This window comes from Carettochelys insculpta, chromosome 19 (genome assembly GCF_033958435.1).
Source record: "Carettochelys insculpta isolate YL-2023 chromosome 19, ASM3395843v1, whole genome shotgun sequence".
Lineage (NCBI taxonomy): Eukaryota > Metazoa > Chordata > Testudines > Carettochelyidae > Carettochelys > Carettochelys insculpta.
In genome coordinates, this window is record NC_134155.1 from 4,323,261 (window position 1) to 4,339,651 (window position 16,391).

The following is a 16,391-nucleotide window of genomic DNA, read 5'->3' on the forward strand; positions in this document are numbered from 1 at the left end:
TTCTTTGGCAAGAAGTTGGTGAGTTAGTTGCCACAGATCTTGGTTGTTAAGGGGGTATGGCCAGTGGATCTAGAGGATTTTACAGATATCACACTCCTTTTTACTTCCTGTCCTAAACTGTTGTATAGTGTTGCTGTGCACTGTTAAACAGCTGCGACATTCCACCCCACAGGCAGCTGCATTTCAGTGGTGGGTGAAGTGTGTCCTGTACATATAGTTTGTAAAGAGCTTTGAGATCCTTCAGGATGAAAGATACTATATAAATGTAAGTTGTTATTATTATAAAATAGCCTTTGTGCACTAGATACTGAAGAAATCCTATGAGATTCCTTTCACTTTAATTAGGAGATACAAGAATTAATCAGTAAAAACAGGACTTCAGGGATTTTATGTGCTGAATTTGGTACTATATTCTTAGGGATTCCTTAGACAATCTTAGAATGCTAATTGGATAAATCCAATATTCTGTGACAAAAATATGTTATACTCTGCAAAATAGAAGGCCTACCAAGTGACTCATCCAATTTCAACCACCTTGGAGTGCATACTCGTGGAAACAGTCCAGGGTCTGAGCTATTCTGATTCGGGCTGGGGGGAGGAGCGGGGGTGAGGACAGAATTGAACACTGAGATGAAATTAGTATGACTAGAGTCATAATGCTAGTACAAATGTCTTATGTCATTCATAGAGAATGTCATTAAATCATATCAGATTTGTAATACGGTACAATAAAACATTCAGCAATAATTATGAAAACTGAGTACATTTCCTTCCACCTCCTCAATAGCAGAGCAAATACTTTATGTCCAGTGAAGACAGGTACAAGTGGAGTGGCAGTGTAGGGAGGACTCTGAATTCACTTGATACAGTGGCAGTTACTGGATATGGGTTAGAGAAAAAGCTATTGGACTGGCACTTACCTGGATCCAATAGCCCAGCACTCCTGCACAGGGATTGTAATGAGGCAAGAGCCACTATCTTGCACCTTCTAGGTTGGAACAACAGTTTTGGTGGGACTGCACCACTGTCATGTGTCTCCCCTCACTGTAGGATTTGATTTCCATTTTTTGTCCCCTCTGAATGCTCCCCAAAAAGCCAGGGTTGAGAGCAAAGGACTGAATTTTATTCTCATTATACAAGGAAAAATCACTCATAGAAGTTTAACTGTATTCTTCTTTACATTAAAACCAACTTTATTAGTCATTTCCCACCACATAAATTATTTGTAGCAATCTTTTTCAAGGAACATGCAAATATTCTTTTGTAATGGTACCTAATTATATTTATTTTCTAAATAAACAAGAGGTAACAGAAATGAAATGAAGCACATTGGTGTTAGCTAAATGTAACCAAGAATGATTTTTGTTTGATTATCTTTGTTAATTCAGCACAAGCACGTTGCAAGGAGATCATCCTAAGAATGCCCGAAAAAAGCTGAAGAAGTATATGTTTAGGGCAGTATCTGAGGGAAATACAGAAGAATTACAATATCTGCTTGTGGAACTGAAAGAGAGGTCAACCTCATGTAGAAACATGACTGTGCAAGGTAAGCTGTATAATGTACTCACAATCTTTCATTTTATACCATATATGTGCTAGAGAACTGAGTAATGCTTTTCTACATAAACAACTAAGCTCTGCATCCCAAACAGGTGTTTGGTGAATATCATGGTTAGCATTAATACAGTAGTTAGGCAAGGCCCCTGACAGGCCACCTATTAGCAAACAATTGAAAAAAAATTTAAAGGTGATTTCTGAGGGCACAGCAAACCAGCGTAGGTATTTGTACCTTTTCAGAGTGGATATGACTGAATGCCTTAAAAAAATTTACTTGAATATAGCTAGCTTCTTTTCCCACTTCTTGCTGAGATGCAGTCCATGTGGTCAGGCCCACTGATGTGGGAACAAAGGAAGCAGTTGCCCCAAGGCCCAATGTTTCAAAGGTGCCTGGAGCTCTTGCCACTGCCCCCGTTACTTCAGCAGCGTGGCAGCTGGAGCTCCGGGCACCTTTGAAATGCCACTACAGCATTGCTCCGCACGGCTCTGGAGGGACAGTACTGTGGTCCAAGTGGCCCTAAGGGCTGACTGCACTAAGCCCTGCCCCTTTTGCCATTGGCCCCACCCCTTCTGGGACAGGAAGCTGGGCCCCCCCTCCACCTTGCCCTTGGGACTAGCAGTGGCTATTGGACCCACTGCATGCAGTCTTGAGAAATGAACACTGAACTTGGGAGTTTGGAACATCTGCATTCTCCACCCAGCTCAGTCAATGACAGTTACAACTGAATAAGGACGAAGGACTTCAGGATTTGTTATGTATGTCAGCAATGTATATATCTATCTAGCAGAGTTGTTCATTCATAAATATATATATATCACTTGTCTAAGTATGTTTGGAATGTAAAGTTAAATTAATAGAGTGACTAGATGAAGAGTAGTTTAGCAAACGGTCTATATGCATTTTTTCCCAAAAACGTGGTTGGAATTCTTCCTATCCGCCTTAAAACATAATACAATCAACGATAATTTAATAATAAAATTCACTTTTGTAGATTATCTGATGAAAAAATTAACAGACTCAGATACTGGCAAAACCTGTCTGATGAAAGCCCTTTTGAACATCAACCAGAACACAAATGAAATAGTGAAAATGCTACTCTCCTTTGCCAAAGAAAATAGTTTTTTGGAAAGTCTTATCAATGCAAAGTACACAGAAGAAGCATACAAAGGTATTTCCCTCCACTGGCCATTTAAAGTATATTTTTGCGTGTATTTTAATCATCAATGTGCATTTAACATTTTCTGGAAACATTCAAAAGACAATTAAAGTGATTGCTTATTACTATTATTAGTGTTATTTGTTATGCTCACAATTCATCTTAGCACTGTACAAGATACAAAAACTGGACTTCAGACACTAAAGGTCCTTGTCTATGTTGCGGCAGGCCAGACAGCTCTAAATATTGCTATTGAAAGAAGACAATATGATATTGCTCAGACCCTCATAGAAAAAGGAGCAGATGTCAATGCCCATGCTCAAGGAGCGTTCTTTAACCCCAAACGCAAGCATGATGGATTTTATTTTGGTAAGTGAAATGTGATCTTCATGGAAAAATTGGGTTGGGATGCCAGAACAATGACACCATTAGGCAATGCTGGAGCTTCAGAAGAGCAGAAGACAGGTCTTTCAAAGTCCCACAACACAAGATATAAAAATGGCCAAGGGCCTCATCATTTTCAGAACTAAATACAAAACTAAAGTCATTACCTTTTTTCCCCTTAATATGTTTCTTGCACCTACACACCCAGGCTGTGGCCACCCTTGGCCAAAATTTTGAAATGGCCATGCTAATGGCCAAATTGAAGAACACTAAAGAGGCGCTGAATTGAATATGCAGCGCCTTATTAGCATTAGCATGCTGCTGGCCGCGGTGCTTCCAAAGTGCTTTTTTCAAGTGCGTGCAGCTTGGTGTGGCTACACAGAGGTCCTTTTCAAAAGGACCCCATGCATTTCGAACCGCTCCCCATTCCTCTCAGCTGAAAAGGATCCCTGTGTAGCGGTGACAAGCTGTGCGCATTCAAAAGCGGCACTTTCAAAGTGCTGTGACTAGCAGTGTGCTAGTGGTAATGAGGTGCTGAATATTCACTTCAGCACCTCATTAGTATTCTTCGGTTTGGCCATTAGCATGGCCATTTTGAAGTCTTGGCCAAGTCTGGCCACAGCCCCAGTTTCTTTCACACACAAAACCAAAACAAATTAAAAGTTAATCAAGTTATTTCTCTTACATGCTCAGAAGGAAAAAAGCAAGAATGATGATATTATTCATAAGGTGCTCAGATTTCAGAGTAATGCACACAACATAAGCAGACATGCTGATAATAACACAAACTGCATCTAGTGTACACACAAAACTAAATCATAAGTCCTCCGAAGTCAATGGGAGTCCTTTCAATTGCAACGGGCAATAGAGCAGACTCATAGTTAATAAGGCGAAATATCTATCAAAGAGAAATTCCAGCAACATCGCAATTCAGAATCCTGAAGGACTAATTACTTTTTGTACTTTCAGAATGAATACTTGTCTGAGAGGAGAGAATTTGGTGAATTACTTACACAAAGTACAGCTAGTGGGTAAACAGGGTGCAGGGTGTCTAAAATACTCTTCTCCAAAAATCTATACATATCACATAAAGACATGAAAGTGTGCATGTTTATCTTGTTTAACTGAGCGTTTAGTGTAAGTGCTGAAATAACAAATAAAACATTGGGAAATGTGACATGAAGCAGCAATTGTATCACAAATTGCAACATAGTAAATAGTAAATCAGTTTTCCACAATACAGTGAATTACAAATAGTCATAAATAGATGAAAAGTAATTGTAAAGACTGAAATTGTCAATAAAAGTGCACTGTACAACTCTAGCTTTTCTCAGCTGAGAGGGGAGGGATAGGTCAGTGGTTTGAGCATTGGCCTGCTAAATCCAGCATTGTGAGCTCAGCCCTTGAGGGTACTATTTAGGGATCTGATGAAAATCATTAAAAAAAAACCCCATATGTCGGGGATGGTGATAGGTCCTGTTGCGAGTGCAGGAGACTGGACTCCATGACCTCTGATGGTTCCTTCCACTTCTATCAGATGGGTATGTTTCCATAACAATTTCATGTGAATAGCTTCTTTGAAAAATAATGTAACCTATTCAAACTTAATTTTAAACATGTTCTAATCTCAAAAAAGTCAAAAAATTATTCTAATATATTTTGTACTACTAATAATTGCAAATCAATAGTTATTGTGCATTGTATTCTCTTAGGTGAAACACCACTGGCATTAGCTGCATGTACTAATCAACCAGATATAGTTCAACTGCTGATGGACAATAGGAAGACTGGCATTACCTCCCAGGATTCCCGAGGAAACAATATACTGCATGCGTTAGTCACTGTAGCAGAGGATTTTAAAACACAAAATGACTTTGTAATCAGAATGTATGACATGATTCTATTGAAAAGTAAGAGCAGAACTTTAGAGACAATGAAGAATAAAGATGGTTTAACTCCATTGCAACTAGCTGCAAAAACTGGAAAATTAGAGGTAAGGGTGTATCCTAATATCCAATAAAGAAAATGAGAGAGACAGAATCTAAGTTTCCTACATGTTCTTAACCATAAGCAGCGCCCACCACCAGGCACCCTTTATGGAGGCAGAGGGGGGCTGATGCTCTCTACCCCTTCCATACAAACAGGAGCATTGCTGGCTGTTCCTCTTCAAAGGGAACAAGGAGAAAGTGCACCTGCCCCAGCTAGTGAACATACACCCCTTCTCTGGCTATGCCTGCTGAAGCTGCAGTAGTCATGGAGAAGCACCTCTCACCTGGCCTCAAAGTGTTGCCATGAGAGAGGGCTGGAGTAATCCTCTCTTCCTGGGGAAGCCTGCATAGGGAAAGCTCCCTCATCCCCTCCCCGACTCAGGAGCAAGGATTTAAATATAGAAAGTACATTTTTAGTTTATTTAAAAAAATTAATTGAGTTAAGGACCTGAGCAAGGCTGGATAAATCTTCTAGGGATATATAAACTAAAAAACAATTTTATTTGAATTTAAACATTTCCCTGCAGTATTTGCAACTCAAGCACTGGAGTTCTGGCAAAGCACGCAATAAGCAAAAACTGAAACTAATCAGTCTGTTTGCACAATCTGAGCTCAGATGCAAAAACTGAGCAAATAACATAGCAGAAATGTGATCAGTAACTTTATTCCTTTGGTTTTAATACTATTAAGCATTGTTGCTAACACTGATTAATATTTCTGAATTCCATGATATTCTCTTTTATACAGATGTGACTTTAGGGAAACAAATTGAATTAGTCTGATTTGTAACAAGAGGAGACTTTGTGCTTCTGGCAGCAAAAGATTAGAGTACCTGTTTAATGATTAACAATGAGTAAATCAGAAAGTCACAGTTAAAGTTATACCTAAGTATCTAGTGGAATGCTCTCATTGGGAAAAAATGCAGATATAACAGAAAAATCAGGGCAATTAAAGAAAACGATATGTGTTTCCCAGGGCTGGTTCATCTGTAATGCCTCCCCTCAATTACCAAAAGGTTAATTGAGTTACAAAGTACATTTATTGTGCCATGTTGGCAAATGTGTTAGTAAAAATAAGCACATTTTTGACAAGGGTGTACACGCTCTTGCTTCCATTTAGAAGACTTAATTAACTTATATGTGATTCTGTTAATGTTTTAGATTCTGAAATACATTCTCAGTAGAGAAGTAAAAGACAAGCCGAAAAGAAGCCTTTCCAGAAAATTCACAGATTGGGCTTATGGTCCTGTTCAGTCTTCCCTTTATGACCTGACAGAAATAGATACAACTGCGGACAACTCATTATTGGAGATTATTGTTTATAACACAAATATTGGTGTAAGTTGCCTGTCATTAAAGTTGATATATTTTTTAGCAATACACTGACTTAGCTTTTTTGAAACCTATACATTATCTGGAGAACTTGAAAAACTAGTAAAAATATAACTTTCAGAGCTCAGTCTTTCAGATACATACTAGCACGAACCTTGGAGCTTGTGCAAAGTCACATTAGGGCTGTACCTGGGTCTAGATTCTGAAAAAGGATTGTGGATTTAATTTGGCCTGCATTTGGGGCATTAGTTTGTTGTACGCTAGTGTAAGTTTTCTTCTTGGGACATCTAAACTGGCCTTTAATGGTACAACCCCCTTCATTTTGTCTCTAAGATAAATAGTTGATATTAAATATCTCCATTATTTAAAAGAAAATATTATTTGGAGGCAAGGTATAAGCTATAAACAGTAAGCTTCCTATACACATAGATGTTTTATGCCTGGAATTATGAAGGAATTTTCACTATTGAAAAGCGGAATTTGGCATGGTGTTAACATTTAAATAGTTGACATGACGATTCCTGAAAAAAGGAGCCTGGTATAGAAGTTACTATTTGGATTTCAATACAATCACATTTACAGCAGAATAAGATCAAATTACTTTGGCAAAGAATTACCTCGTCCAGAATTTCATGCTTTGAACTGGCATAGGTGAAGCACCACTGAATTCAGTAGAACTTTTCCCACTGACACTAGCTAAGGAGTTGTCGCATGGGTCTTTGAACAAAGTGGTATTTCTAGACTGACCAGAAGAGATCTTGAAATGAAATACTTAAAATATGTAGTTGATTTCATTATTTGTCCTACCGTCATTTTTCTCACAAGTTACTCATTTGTCTTTCTCTTTGCTTTTTTTCTAAAGAACCGTCATGAAATGTTGGCTTTGGAGCCTCTGCATTCACTACTGCGAATGAAATGGAAAAAGTTTGCAAGACGCATGTTCTTTATGTCATGTTGTTTTTATTTCATATACAACATAATGTTAACATTGGTTTGCTACTACAGACCCTGGAGAGATGGGGTATGTTCAGCAATTAAAATCTCATATAATTTTCTTTTCAAAATGCAGTAACATTCCCTAAATCAGATTTAATGTTCAAATAGAAATGGAGATAATCATTGCCCCACTGAAGTGAATGAAGTTTTACCATTGATTTCAAGAGGGCCAGAATTCCCCACTGTGGGTATATCACTTGAAGAGGGAGCTGAAAATTAAGGAGAGAAGAAAAATTCATCTGAGTTATGTAACAAACAAAATACTATTTATGCATAACCGTGTGTGGACGTGGCTCTGGTTTTGAAAGTAATATATTTTTTAAACAAGATGTCCTGTGGCACCTTATAGACTAACAGATATTTTGGAACATAAGGTTTCATGAGCAAAGACCCGCTTCATCAGATATATGAGTGGGGGGGGTCCCAGTTTTTACTTGCCCAGTTTTTACAAGGTCTTTGCCCACGAAAGCTTATGCTCCAAAATATCTGTTAGTCTATAAGGTGCCACGGGACGTCTTGTTGTTTTCGAACATACAGACTAACACGGCTATCTCTCTGCTATTTTTTTTTTAAGTAATTGGGAAAGAATAAGTATATATTTTAAATAATCGTACTTCATTTTGAATCCAATCCTGCAAATCTCCTATGCAGAACATATAATGGAATTCAATGGAATGCCTACACATGAGGGAGCTGTAAGGACTGGATCCTTTATCTGGGGCTATTGTGCCTTTCAATAATTAGCTTTCAACTCTCACTATTTATTTCTAACCCTCTTTTACAGTCTCCACCCTACCCATTAGCTTTGACACATAACTTGGGATGGCTGCAATTGCTGGGACAAGTGCTCGTTATGATAGGGGCAATATTTTTAGCCATAAAAGAGGTGAGGCACTTTCAGAAGTCATATAAAATAACTGTATGCATAAATACGTTTTGTAGATTGTAAAGATTCTGTGACAGTTTTGATAATAATTTTGTATGTTATACATTTTATGCTTTATAACTTAGAAGTTTTGTAATGTCTCGTATTGTACAGTTACCAGGCTAATGGCTGCTAACTGTGCGTAAAGGCATTAGGCATTCTTGATTTTCCTAAACCTATATTAAAATAATTGTAAGATATTATGTGAAATTGATGTGAGGCCTTTCTCTTTGAAAGACTACAAATAAAATGGGATTTGAAGTGTGGTGATCACACTAGATTCCTACCTTTATCCAGAAATGCACTTTAAGGTCATGAAGGCTATGTCTACAAACCAAGTCATCTCAAAATAAAACCAATTATTTTGAAATAACTTTAACAATGTCTCATGCGCATGCTATTTCAAAATAGCAGGCATCTTATTTTGATTCTGGTAAACCTCATTTCGTGACGAACAACGCCTATTTCGAAATAGGTCATAAAGGGCTACAATGGCACTATTTCAAAATAGTGCTATGGAGACAGAAATGCTATTTCAAAAATAGCTGGGTGCTCTTTTGAAATGCATTGTGCATGTGGTTGTGTTATTTCAAAATAGGGCTGTCGTTTAGATGTAGTGGAAGTGACTAGGATTGTTCATGTCTTAGAGTACTATATTAAGTCTATTTTAATAAGGATTTAGCTCAGTGGTTTTCAAACTGTACTGTGACGCACTGGTGTGCCATTAGAACTGTCCAAGTGTGCTGTGACAGTTCCTCAATTTCCCCTTGCTGTGGCTCTTTACAGAGCCACCGTAGGAGGAAATTGATGACCCTACACCAGCTGGGGCTTGAGTAGCAAGGCTGCATGAGTCCCATTTGGTGCAGGGTCAGTCAGTTTCCCCCAACAGTAGGTCTTTGCAGAGCCACCAAGAGAGGAAATGCTGACCCAGCAGGACTCTGTTGGCACCAGGAGGCAGCTGAAATACTACTGTGAAGCCCAAAAGGGCTACCAGGAAGCCCCCCCACCAAATTCTGTGGCAAGTGGGGAGGGAAGTAGGACAGGAGTCTGTTGGACCTGGGACATGGTCCTCCCACCCGACTTGCCCACCTTTTTGCACACCAGCAGTCCCAGATTTCCCACGAAACTGCTATTTACTTTGCATTTTGCTTTGATCCATTTAACTTCAATTATTTATCAGTTCAGTTACTTAATAAAAATTATACTTTTAAAAATACTGTTAGAAATATGAAATTTATAATCCGAAAAGCTAAAAATTCAGATGCCTGAACTGAGTGTTTCATGTGGAACAGAGCTAGGGGCTATGAATTGTTGAGTTGAGCAGATTTTGAAAATGTGACTGTGCTTACTATCAAAGACAGTGTATTCTATGGTGGATTTGAAACATTAACATGTTTGGTCCTTGTTTCACTTGTTGTCTGCACTGCTGTGTTGCAAACCTCTCTAGTAACACTGTACCCATAGTAAATGTAAACAAATTTGATGCTGCTGAGTGATTAATTCTGCGAAAAAAAAGTGGGTGTGCTGTGGGATTGTTTGTCTCATTGAAGTGTGCCAGATTACTGAAAATGTTGGTCACCACTGATCTGGATAATAAAGCACAAGCACAGCTGACTTTCTTTCCAGTAAGACATTTAAGATTATTTATAAGTAAAGTTAACTGTTAAAAAAATTAAGTAAAAGGTAAAATACAGGCATGTTCTATAAAAAATATGAGAATGCATTTTTGAGGCACATATAATATAGAAACAATGCAATTCTAGATTCTGTAGCTGGTTTTAATAGACTACTTGGTTTTGAATTTTTATTCACCTTTTATTTTTTCCTAATTTTAATTTGTTTGTGTATATATATATATATATATATATATATGTTTCTGTCTACACAGAGTGTGGCCATCTTTCTGCTAAGACCCTCAGATCTTCAGTCACTTCTGTCAGATGCATGGTTCCATTTTGCATTGTAAGGCTGGTATATAAATTGTTTCTTCTGAAATAATATGTTCTGTCAGCTATATTTCCTTGGTTCATAGAAAAATAAATTTTTAATAGTTATTCACTTGTTATTTTAAACTATCGGTTGTCTGAAATAAGAACATAATTTTATATGTAGTTTTACAGTAAGAAGCCAGGTATATCTCTGGAATTAGTAATAGCTTCACTAACCAGTAACAATATTGTGGATTGGTACATAACAAATATTTTTCATCTTTGTAAGCACTAGAATAGAGAATTATATTTTGTTTATAAAAAAACAAGTGAGTTAGCCAGATCTTGATTAGCCATTACATCCTCTGTGCGTTGCTCTGTCAACAAAAAGATGGCTTAATCAGCTGCTAGGAATGCATGCAGTGGAGCTGAGCCAGCACAGGTGCCCTATAGTACCCGCTTCCTGTTACTGGCATAGGAGAAAATGACTTGGAAAGGAAGGTGAGGTAAAACTAATGCTATTATTCTGTGATCCCTGACTTTGGAATGACCATTTGGGGGACACTGCACAAGTTGCTCTAATTTACACTGGGGGCTAACCTGGCTCAGGTGGGTCCCACAATTGAGGGAAAACAAAAGGTGACACAGAGCTCCTTTGATAGTTTTTCCCAGCTACAATAAGCACAGTTTGTGCATAGAGTAGGAAAGGAAATTAGAAGTGAAACATGAAGAAATAAGGATGCTTTACATTATATTTTCAACTATATTTTGTATATTTTTGTACTGTGTAAATGAGTATTTCCAATTTTTTTCAACAGTTTTATACAAGCAGTTCTTGTGATCTTCTCCATCTTCTTGCACTTATTTTCCCACAAAGAACACCTGATATGTCTTGTCTTGGCTATGGCACTAGGATGGGCAAATATGCTGTACTTTACCAGGGGTTTCCAGTCCATGGGTATTTATAGTGTCATGATCCAAAAGGCATGTATATTGTTATATTATCTATTTATTTTGGTTGCATTAACTAATTCACATATATTCTGCATTTTAGATATTGCTTAAATTATAAGCAATTTCCTCACTCAAATTTCCAGCTTCTTCTCTTTAAGAGGTGCTTTATTTTTATAGAATGTCATACAAATATGTAATTTTAAAAAGCAATAGTGATAATTAAATAATTTTTAAAATTATGCAATATATTTTAAATCTACGGTATCTTTCGGCTAATAGAATTATATTTAATTTAATTAGTTTTATGCTTATTCCTTTCATAGGCCACATCTACATGAGAAGCTTTTTCTGGCAAAACTGAGCTTTTGTCAGAAAAAAAAATGTGGCACGTCTACACGCAAAATGTGCTTTGTTAATAGTTTGTTGACAAAATGTGGCACATCCACCAGCAGGGTTATACCTCTTCCTGTTCAGGTATAATGCTTCTCTCGACAGCGTTCTGTTGAGAAAACAGCCATGTAGACACTCTGGGGCCCTCTTTGTTGACAGACAGAGCTTTCTGTTCCTAGGCTACCCTGTTTGCAGCGCTTCCAGTCAGCTGTTCTATCTAGAGAGGGCTGGGGACTCCAGCTGCTCTCTGTTGACAGAACAGCTTGCTCTGTCCATCCGCCTTCATGTGTAGATGCAATCTGTCAACAGAGATCCTGCTTGGACATCTCTTCCAACAGTGACATCTGTCCACCAATGTTTTCTTGTGTTGATGTGGCCATAGAGTTCTATTTATCCCTTGAGTAATGTGTTTAACACACATAAATGCATAGGCTAGGGAGTCAAATCATGGAGATTCAGACCAACTAATTTTTCAAAGAGTCCCACTTGCTAATGTGATCACTTTTTAGAATGTAAAGAAATTGAAGTGCTCTCGTATATACTGTGGCACATCTTCATCACTGCAAAATATTTACGTGTAACTAGAACTCTCTGAAATTGTATTAATCATCAATATTTTAACTTTTAGGTGATATTACAAGATGTGATAAAATTTCTAGTTGTATACCTTGTGTTTTTGCTGGGATTTGGCGTAGGTAAGTATAATTTACTAGTTATTACTGGAGAAATGCATGGATATACTGTGTGAGTAAAAGTATTAGAGAGGTAGCCGTGTTAGTCTGTAGCTTTGAGAACAACAAGAAGTCCTGTGGCACCTGATAGACTAACAGATATTTTGGAGCATAAGCTTTTGTGGGCAAAGACCCACTTCATTAGATGCAACTGATGAAGTGGGTCTTTGCCCACGAAAGCTTATACTCCAAAATATCTGTTAGTCTATAAGGTGCCACGGGACTTCTTGTTGTTCTGTGTGAGTAAAAGTTTTTTTACACTATTAGGAATCAGAACAAGATTTTCGTGGTCAGCACATTCCTTCTTTCGAGCTGATGTCAAGAGCTAATTGTTGATATGAAAAAAATCTGTAACTATGTTTGTAGGATTATTTATATTTACTGTTCCGGTTAAATACTTATGAATACCATTACATTTTGTTGTCTAAACTGCCCATAAATTTCAAATGGATACAGTATTCTTCAATTCCTGTCCAAAATTGTCCTCTTTGATTGTTGTGTTGCTGGACAGTTGCTGCACTTGTGTCTTCCTATAGTTTATACTGCACTTTATTATTCTTTGGTATAGATTTAAAAGATAGTATATAACTGTAAAAAGTTATAACTAAAATGGATTTGTTTGCTTCTTATTTAGCTCTTGCTGCGTTGATTGAAACATGCCCCAAAGCCAGTAAATGTCATTCCTACAGCAGTTTGGGTACTGTTCTGATGGAGCTATTTAAACTCACCATAGGACTGGGAGATCTGGAGATCCAACAGAATTCAAAATATCCTGTCCTGTTTCTTCTTCTTCTCATAACTTATGTATTGTTGACTTTTGTTCTGCTTCTGAACATGCTTATTGCACTAATGGGAGAAACAGTGGAAAATATTTCCAAAGACAGTGAACACATTTGGAAACTCCAGGTTTGTTTGCAATATTAAATGATAGACCAGGGTAACCAACTATTTTTCTCAAAGTCCAAATTTCTCAGTCAATGTATAGTGAAGGTGCGGAGCTCAGAGGTGGTGATGGTAATATTAGTAACGATAATAATATGATCTGAACCACTCAAAAGCATTTGGCAATCTGTATTTGACCCCTGGGCTGCCTATTAACCACCCTGCCAGAGACCTTAGTATTCTTTGGCTTAGTCAAAACCCATACGCTTTTACCAAGTTTCATTCTGTAATTAGAAAATATCAGATCATGATAACGATATTTAAAGTGTAATTTGACAGGAACCTCAATAGCCACAGTCTACGTCTTACTTACAAATTATAGATGCAGTAAGCCAAATTCTCCTCTGGGCTACACCAGTGTAAACTTGTTCCAGTCACACTACTTACAGACTACAGCGATAGCTACTATATGGACAAGTCAGACAAAAATCATTGGAGTACTCAATATTTCAACTAATGTAACTGTGTGAAGTATTTGTTCTTGTAATTTGGCATAAGCCACGACAGGTTGAGCCTCTCTAGTCCAGCACTCTTTCAGCTGGCAACATCCATAATGCGGCATAATTGTAATTAGCTGGACAACCATTTATCTTGGGTGTAACCAAGTTCCCATGGTTCCACAGTGTTTGTTTACATCCATCAGTTCTGGCTCTCTGTGTTCTGTGCTGTTATTTAGCCGTAATTCACCCCTAAACGTCTTCCAAGAGCCCAGTAAGCAGTGGCAGCATTTGTAATGCTGCTAGGCAATATTGACCTCCTGTGGTCCAGAAAATTCTCTGGATTGGCACCGGTCAGGTCCAAAGGGTACTGGATTAGAGAAGTTCAACCTGTATAAACAAAAGTTTAATAGTTGTTTTATGGCACAGATTTTAATGCCATCCACACCCTCTCATGCAACTCATCCTTTTAATTCTTGACGTGCCAGCTATTATTTTATACTTTGTCCCAGTAACTATTACATCACATGTCCCCCAACCCTTATTTTAGGACCTAATATATACCAACACCATGATTTCACATATACTACATTAGCTTAACCTCCAACAAGTAACCTATATAATTTTCAGAGTCCAAAGTTATGTATGGAAAGAATTGTTTTTCCTCTAATTCCACTGTTGGGATGATGAAAGAGTCTAGTGGTTAAGTCTCTTTCTGGTCCTGATACCCGACAAAATTTGCACTGCAGGGATGAGGGTGTACCCTGCGTAGGCTGTCTGGATCCTATCTACATCACTCCCAGATAGGGAGGCTCTGCTGTCCCAGAGAGTTACATGAGGATTTTAAATTCCAGCACAGGTTCCAAACCTGGGAGTTCTCACTCCCATCCATGTGTTAATTCCTGAGCTGAAGGTAACTAGTGAAATTCTAGAGTTACTGTTTGTACTTGGCAATGATATGTGCACACCATATGTACTCAATATTACATGATATTTAGTACTGTTGATGGCTCTGTTCACTCTAAAATTTGTTGGTGGATACGCAATATATAATAATAGAACATACTCTGAAAAATAAAATAATTTTAAAATGCTGTGAAATCTGTAATATGATAAAGAAAAGGTTAATTGTGACTGTGGTTAAGAACACTGCAATACTGTTATTATTTATTATCACCAGCGAGCCAGGACTATTCTGGAATATGAAAAAATGTTACCAAAATATCTGAAGAAAAAATTCCAACTAGGAGAACTGTGTAAAGTGGCTGAAAATGACACAAGAATATGTTTAAGGTAATACTACACTCAAGCACTGTTTGGTGAGTCTGCTGTGAATGTATTTGCAGGGGTGTCTGTTTATAGCAGACATTGCAAAATATTTTTATTTAAATCTATAAAATATAATTTCTGCTTCTTGCATTTGGACTTTTGTAAGCCAAAGCAAAAATGGTACCTGTGTGAAAAAAAATCCATTTTGGGATATTTCGCAATGCAAATTTTCTAGTAAGAGACAGGAATATATAGTTTTAGAAATAAATGATTAATCTTTTTATAGGCAAAAAGGGAATTTCCTCATAGTATACTTGATTTTAATACACAATAACTAAAGCGAGATTTGCACTAAATGTTCATTTGCTGCAATCTCTTATAAATGTTAATTCAAAACTAGTTAAACTTACAATGAATTGTTCTTTAATGTGATTAACATACTGAAAAACAGTACCAGAATATTTTGTTCCAAATATTATGCTTGTAATGAATGGAAATATAAAGTAGCTCAGTGAGCAACATGTAATGAGTAATGCTGCAAAATACATAGATACTTTCCATACTGGTAAAAAGCATATTGATGTGTACCATGACAATTCCAAGAAATAATTAAGAAACAAAAGAAGTATAGTTCTGAAACTGGACTTAATTCATGCAAATAACACAATTTATGTACACTATAAACAGGATTAATGAAGTCAAATGGACGGAATGGAAAACACATGTTTCATTTATTAATGAAGATCCAGGGCCAACAGGTATTGTTACCTGAAAAATATCTTATTTAGATTAATATACTAGATTAATTTAATGAAGCATTTTGCTCTTATTAGGGTTTAAATATATATATTACATCTTTAAACTTGAATGTTGTTAAAATATAAATTCTAATGACACTGAGAGGATAAATATATACCATATAAATAAACATTAATTTAGTAAAGAAGATGTATTGACATCAATATTTTGCACAGGAGACTGTCAAAAAAAATTTAAAGTTCCACCAAGTCTGGTTCTGTGCTCCTCATACATTTCTGGGAAGCTTGCCTTCTTTCAAATTTAAGTTGACTTAAAAGCTAATAAGTAAGAAACTTAATATGCTCCCATTTCAATTTTATAAATGAAAAGTTATATGCTGATCCTATAGTTTGTTTTGTGCAAGATCTATGAGGGATCAGGGATTCATCCATTCACAACCAATTATAGGATTAAGATCATAAATATGAAGGGACCTGCTTTTCAAAGGTATCTGGGTGCCCTAAAATGTAGATAGGTACCTACTAGGATTTAAAAAACAAAAACAAAAACAAAAACAAAACAAAAAAACCGACTTGTAGAAGTTAGATGCCCTGCTTTCACTGAAATTTAATTTAGGTACCTAAAATACCTTTGAAAATCTTGC

At 37.0% G+C, this 16,391-nt stretch overlaps 1 protein-coding gene across 1 annotated transcript in view; it reads left to right on the forward strand.

The window, feature by feature from the left end:
- Positions 1 to 16,391, forward strand: part of LOC142023303 (transient receptor potential cation channel subfamily V member 3-like) — a 37,668-nt gene that overhangs the window by 19,887 nt on the left and 1,390 nt on the right. Inside the window, 13 exon segments of the mRNA XM_075014117.1 lie at positions 1,389 to 1,546; positions 2,550 to 2,726; positions 2,943 to 3,083; positions 4,811 to 5,091; positions 6,247 to 6,423; positions 7,280 to 7,438; positions 8,198 to 8,299; positions 10,227 to 10,300; positions 11,085 to 11,250; positions 12,239 to 12,305; positions 12,976 to 13,247; positions 14,901 to 15,013; positions 15,677 to 15,747. Of these exon segments, the coding sequence (XP_074870218.1) occupies positions 1,389 to 1,546; positions 2,550 to 2,726; positions 2,943 to 3,083; positions 4,811 to 5,091; positions 6,247 to 6,423; positions 7,280 to 7,438; positions 8,198 to 8,299; positions 10,227 to 10,300; positions 11,085 to 11,250; positions 12,239 to 12,305; positions 12,976 to 13,247; positions 14,901 to 15,013; positions 15,677 to 15,747 (1,958 nt within the window).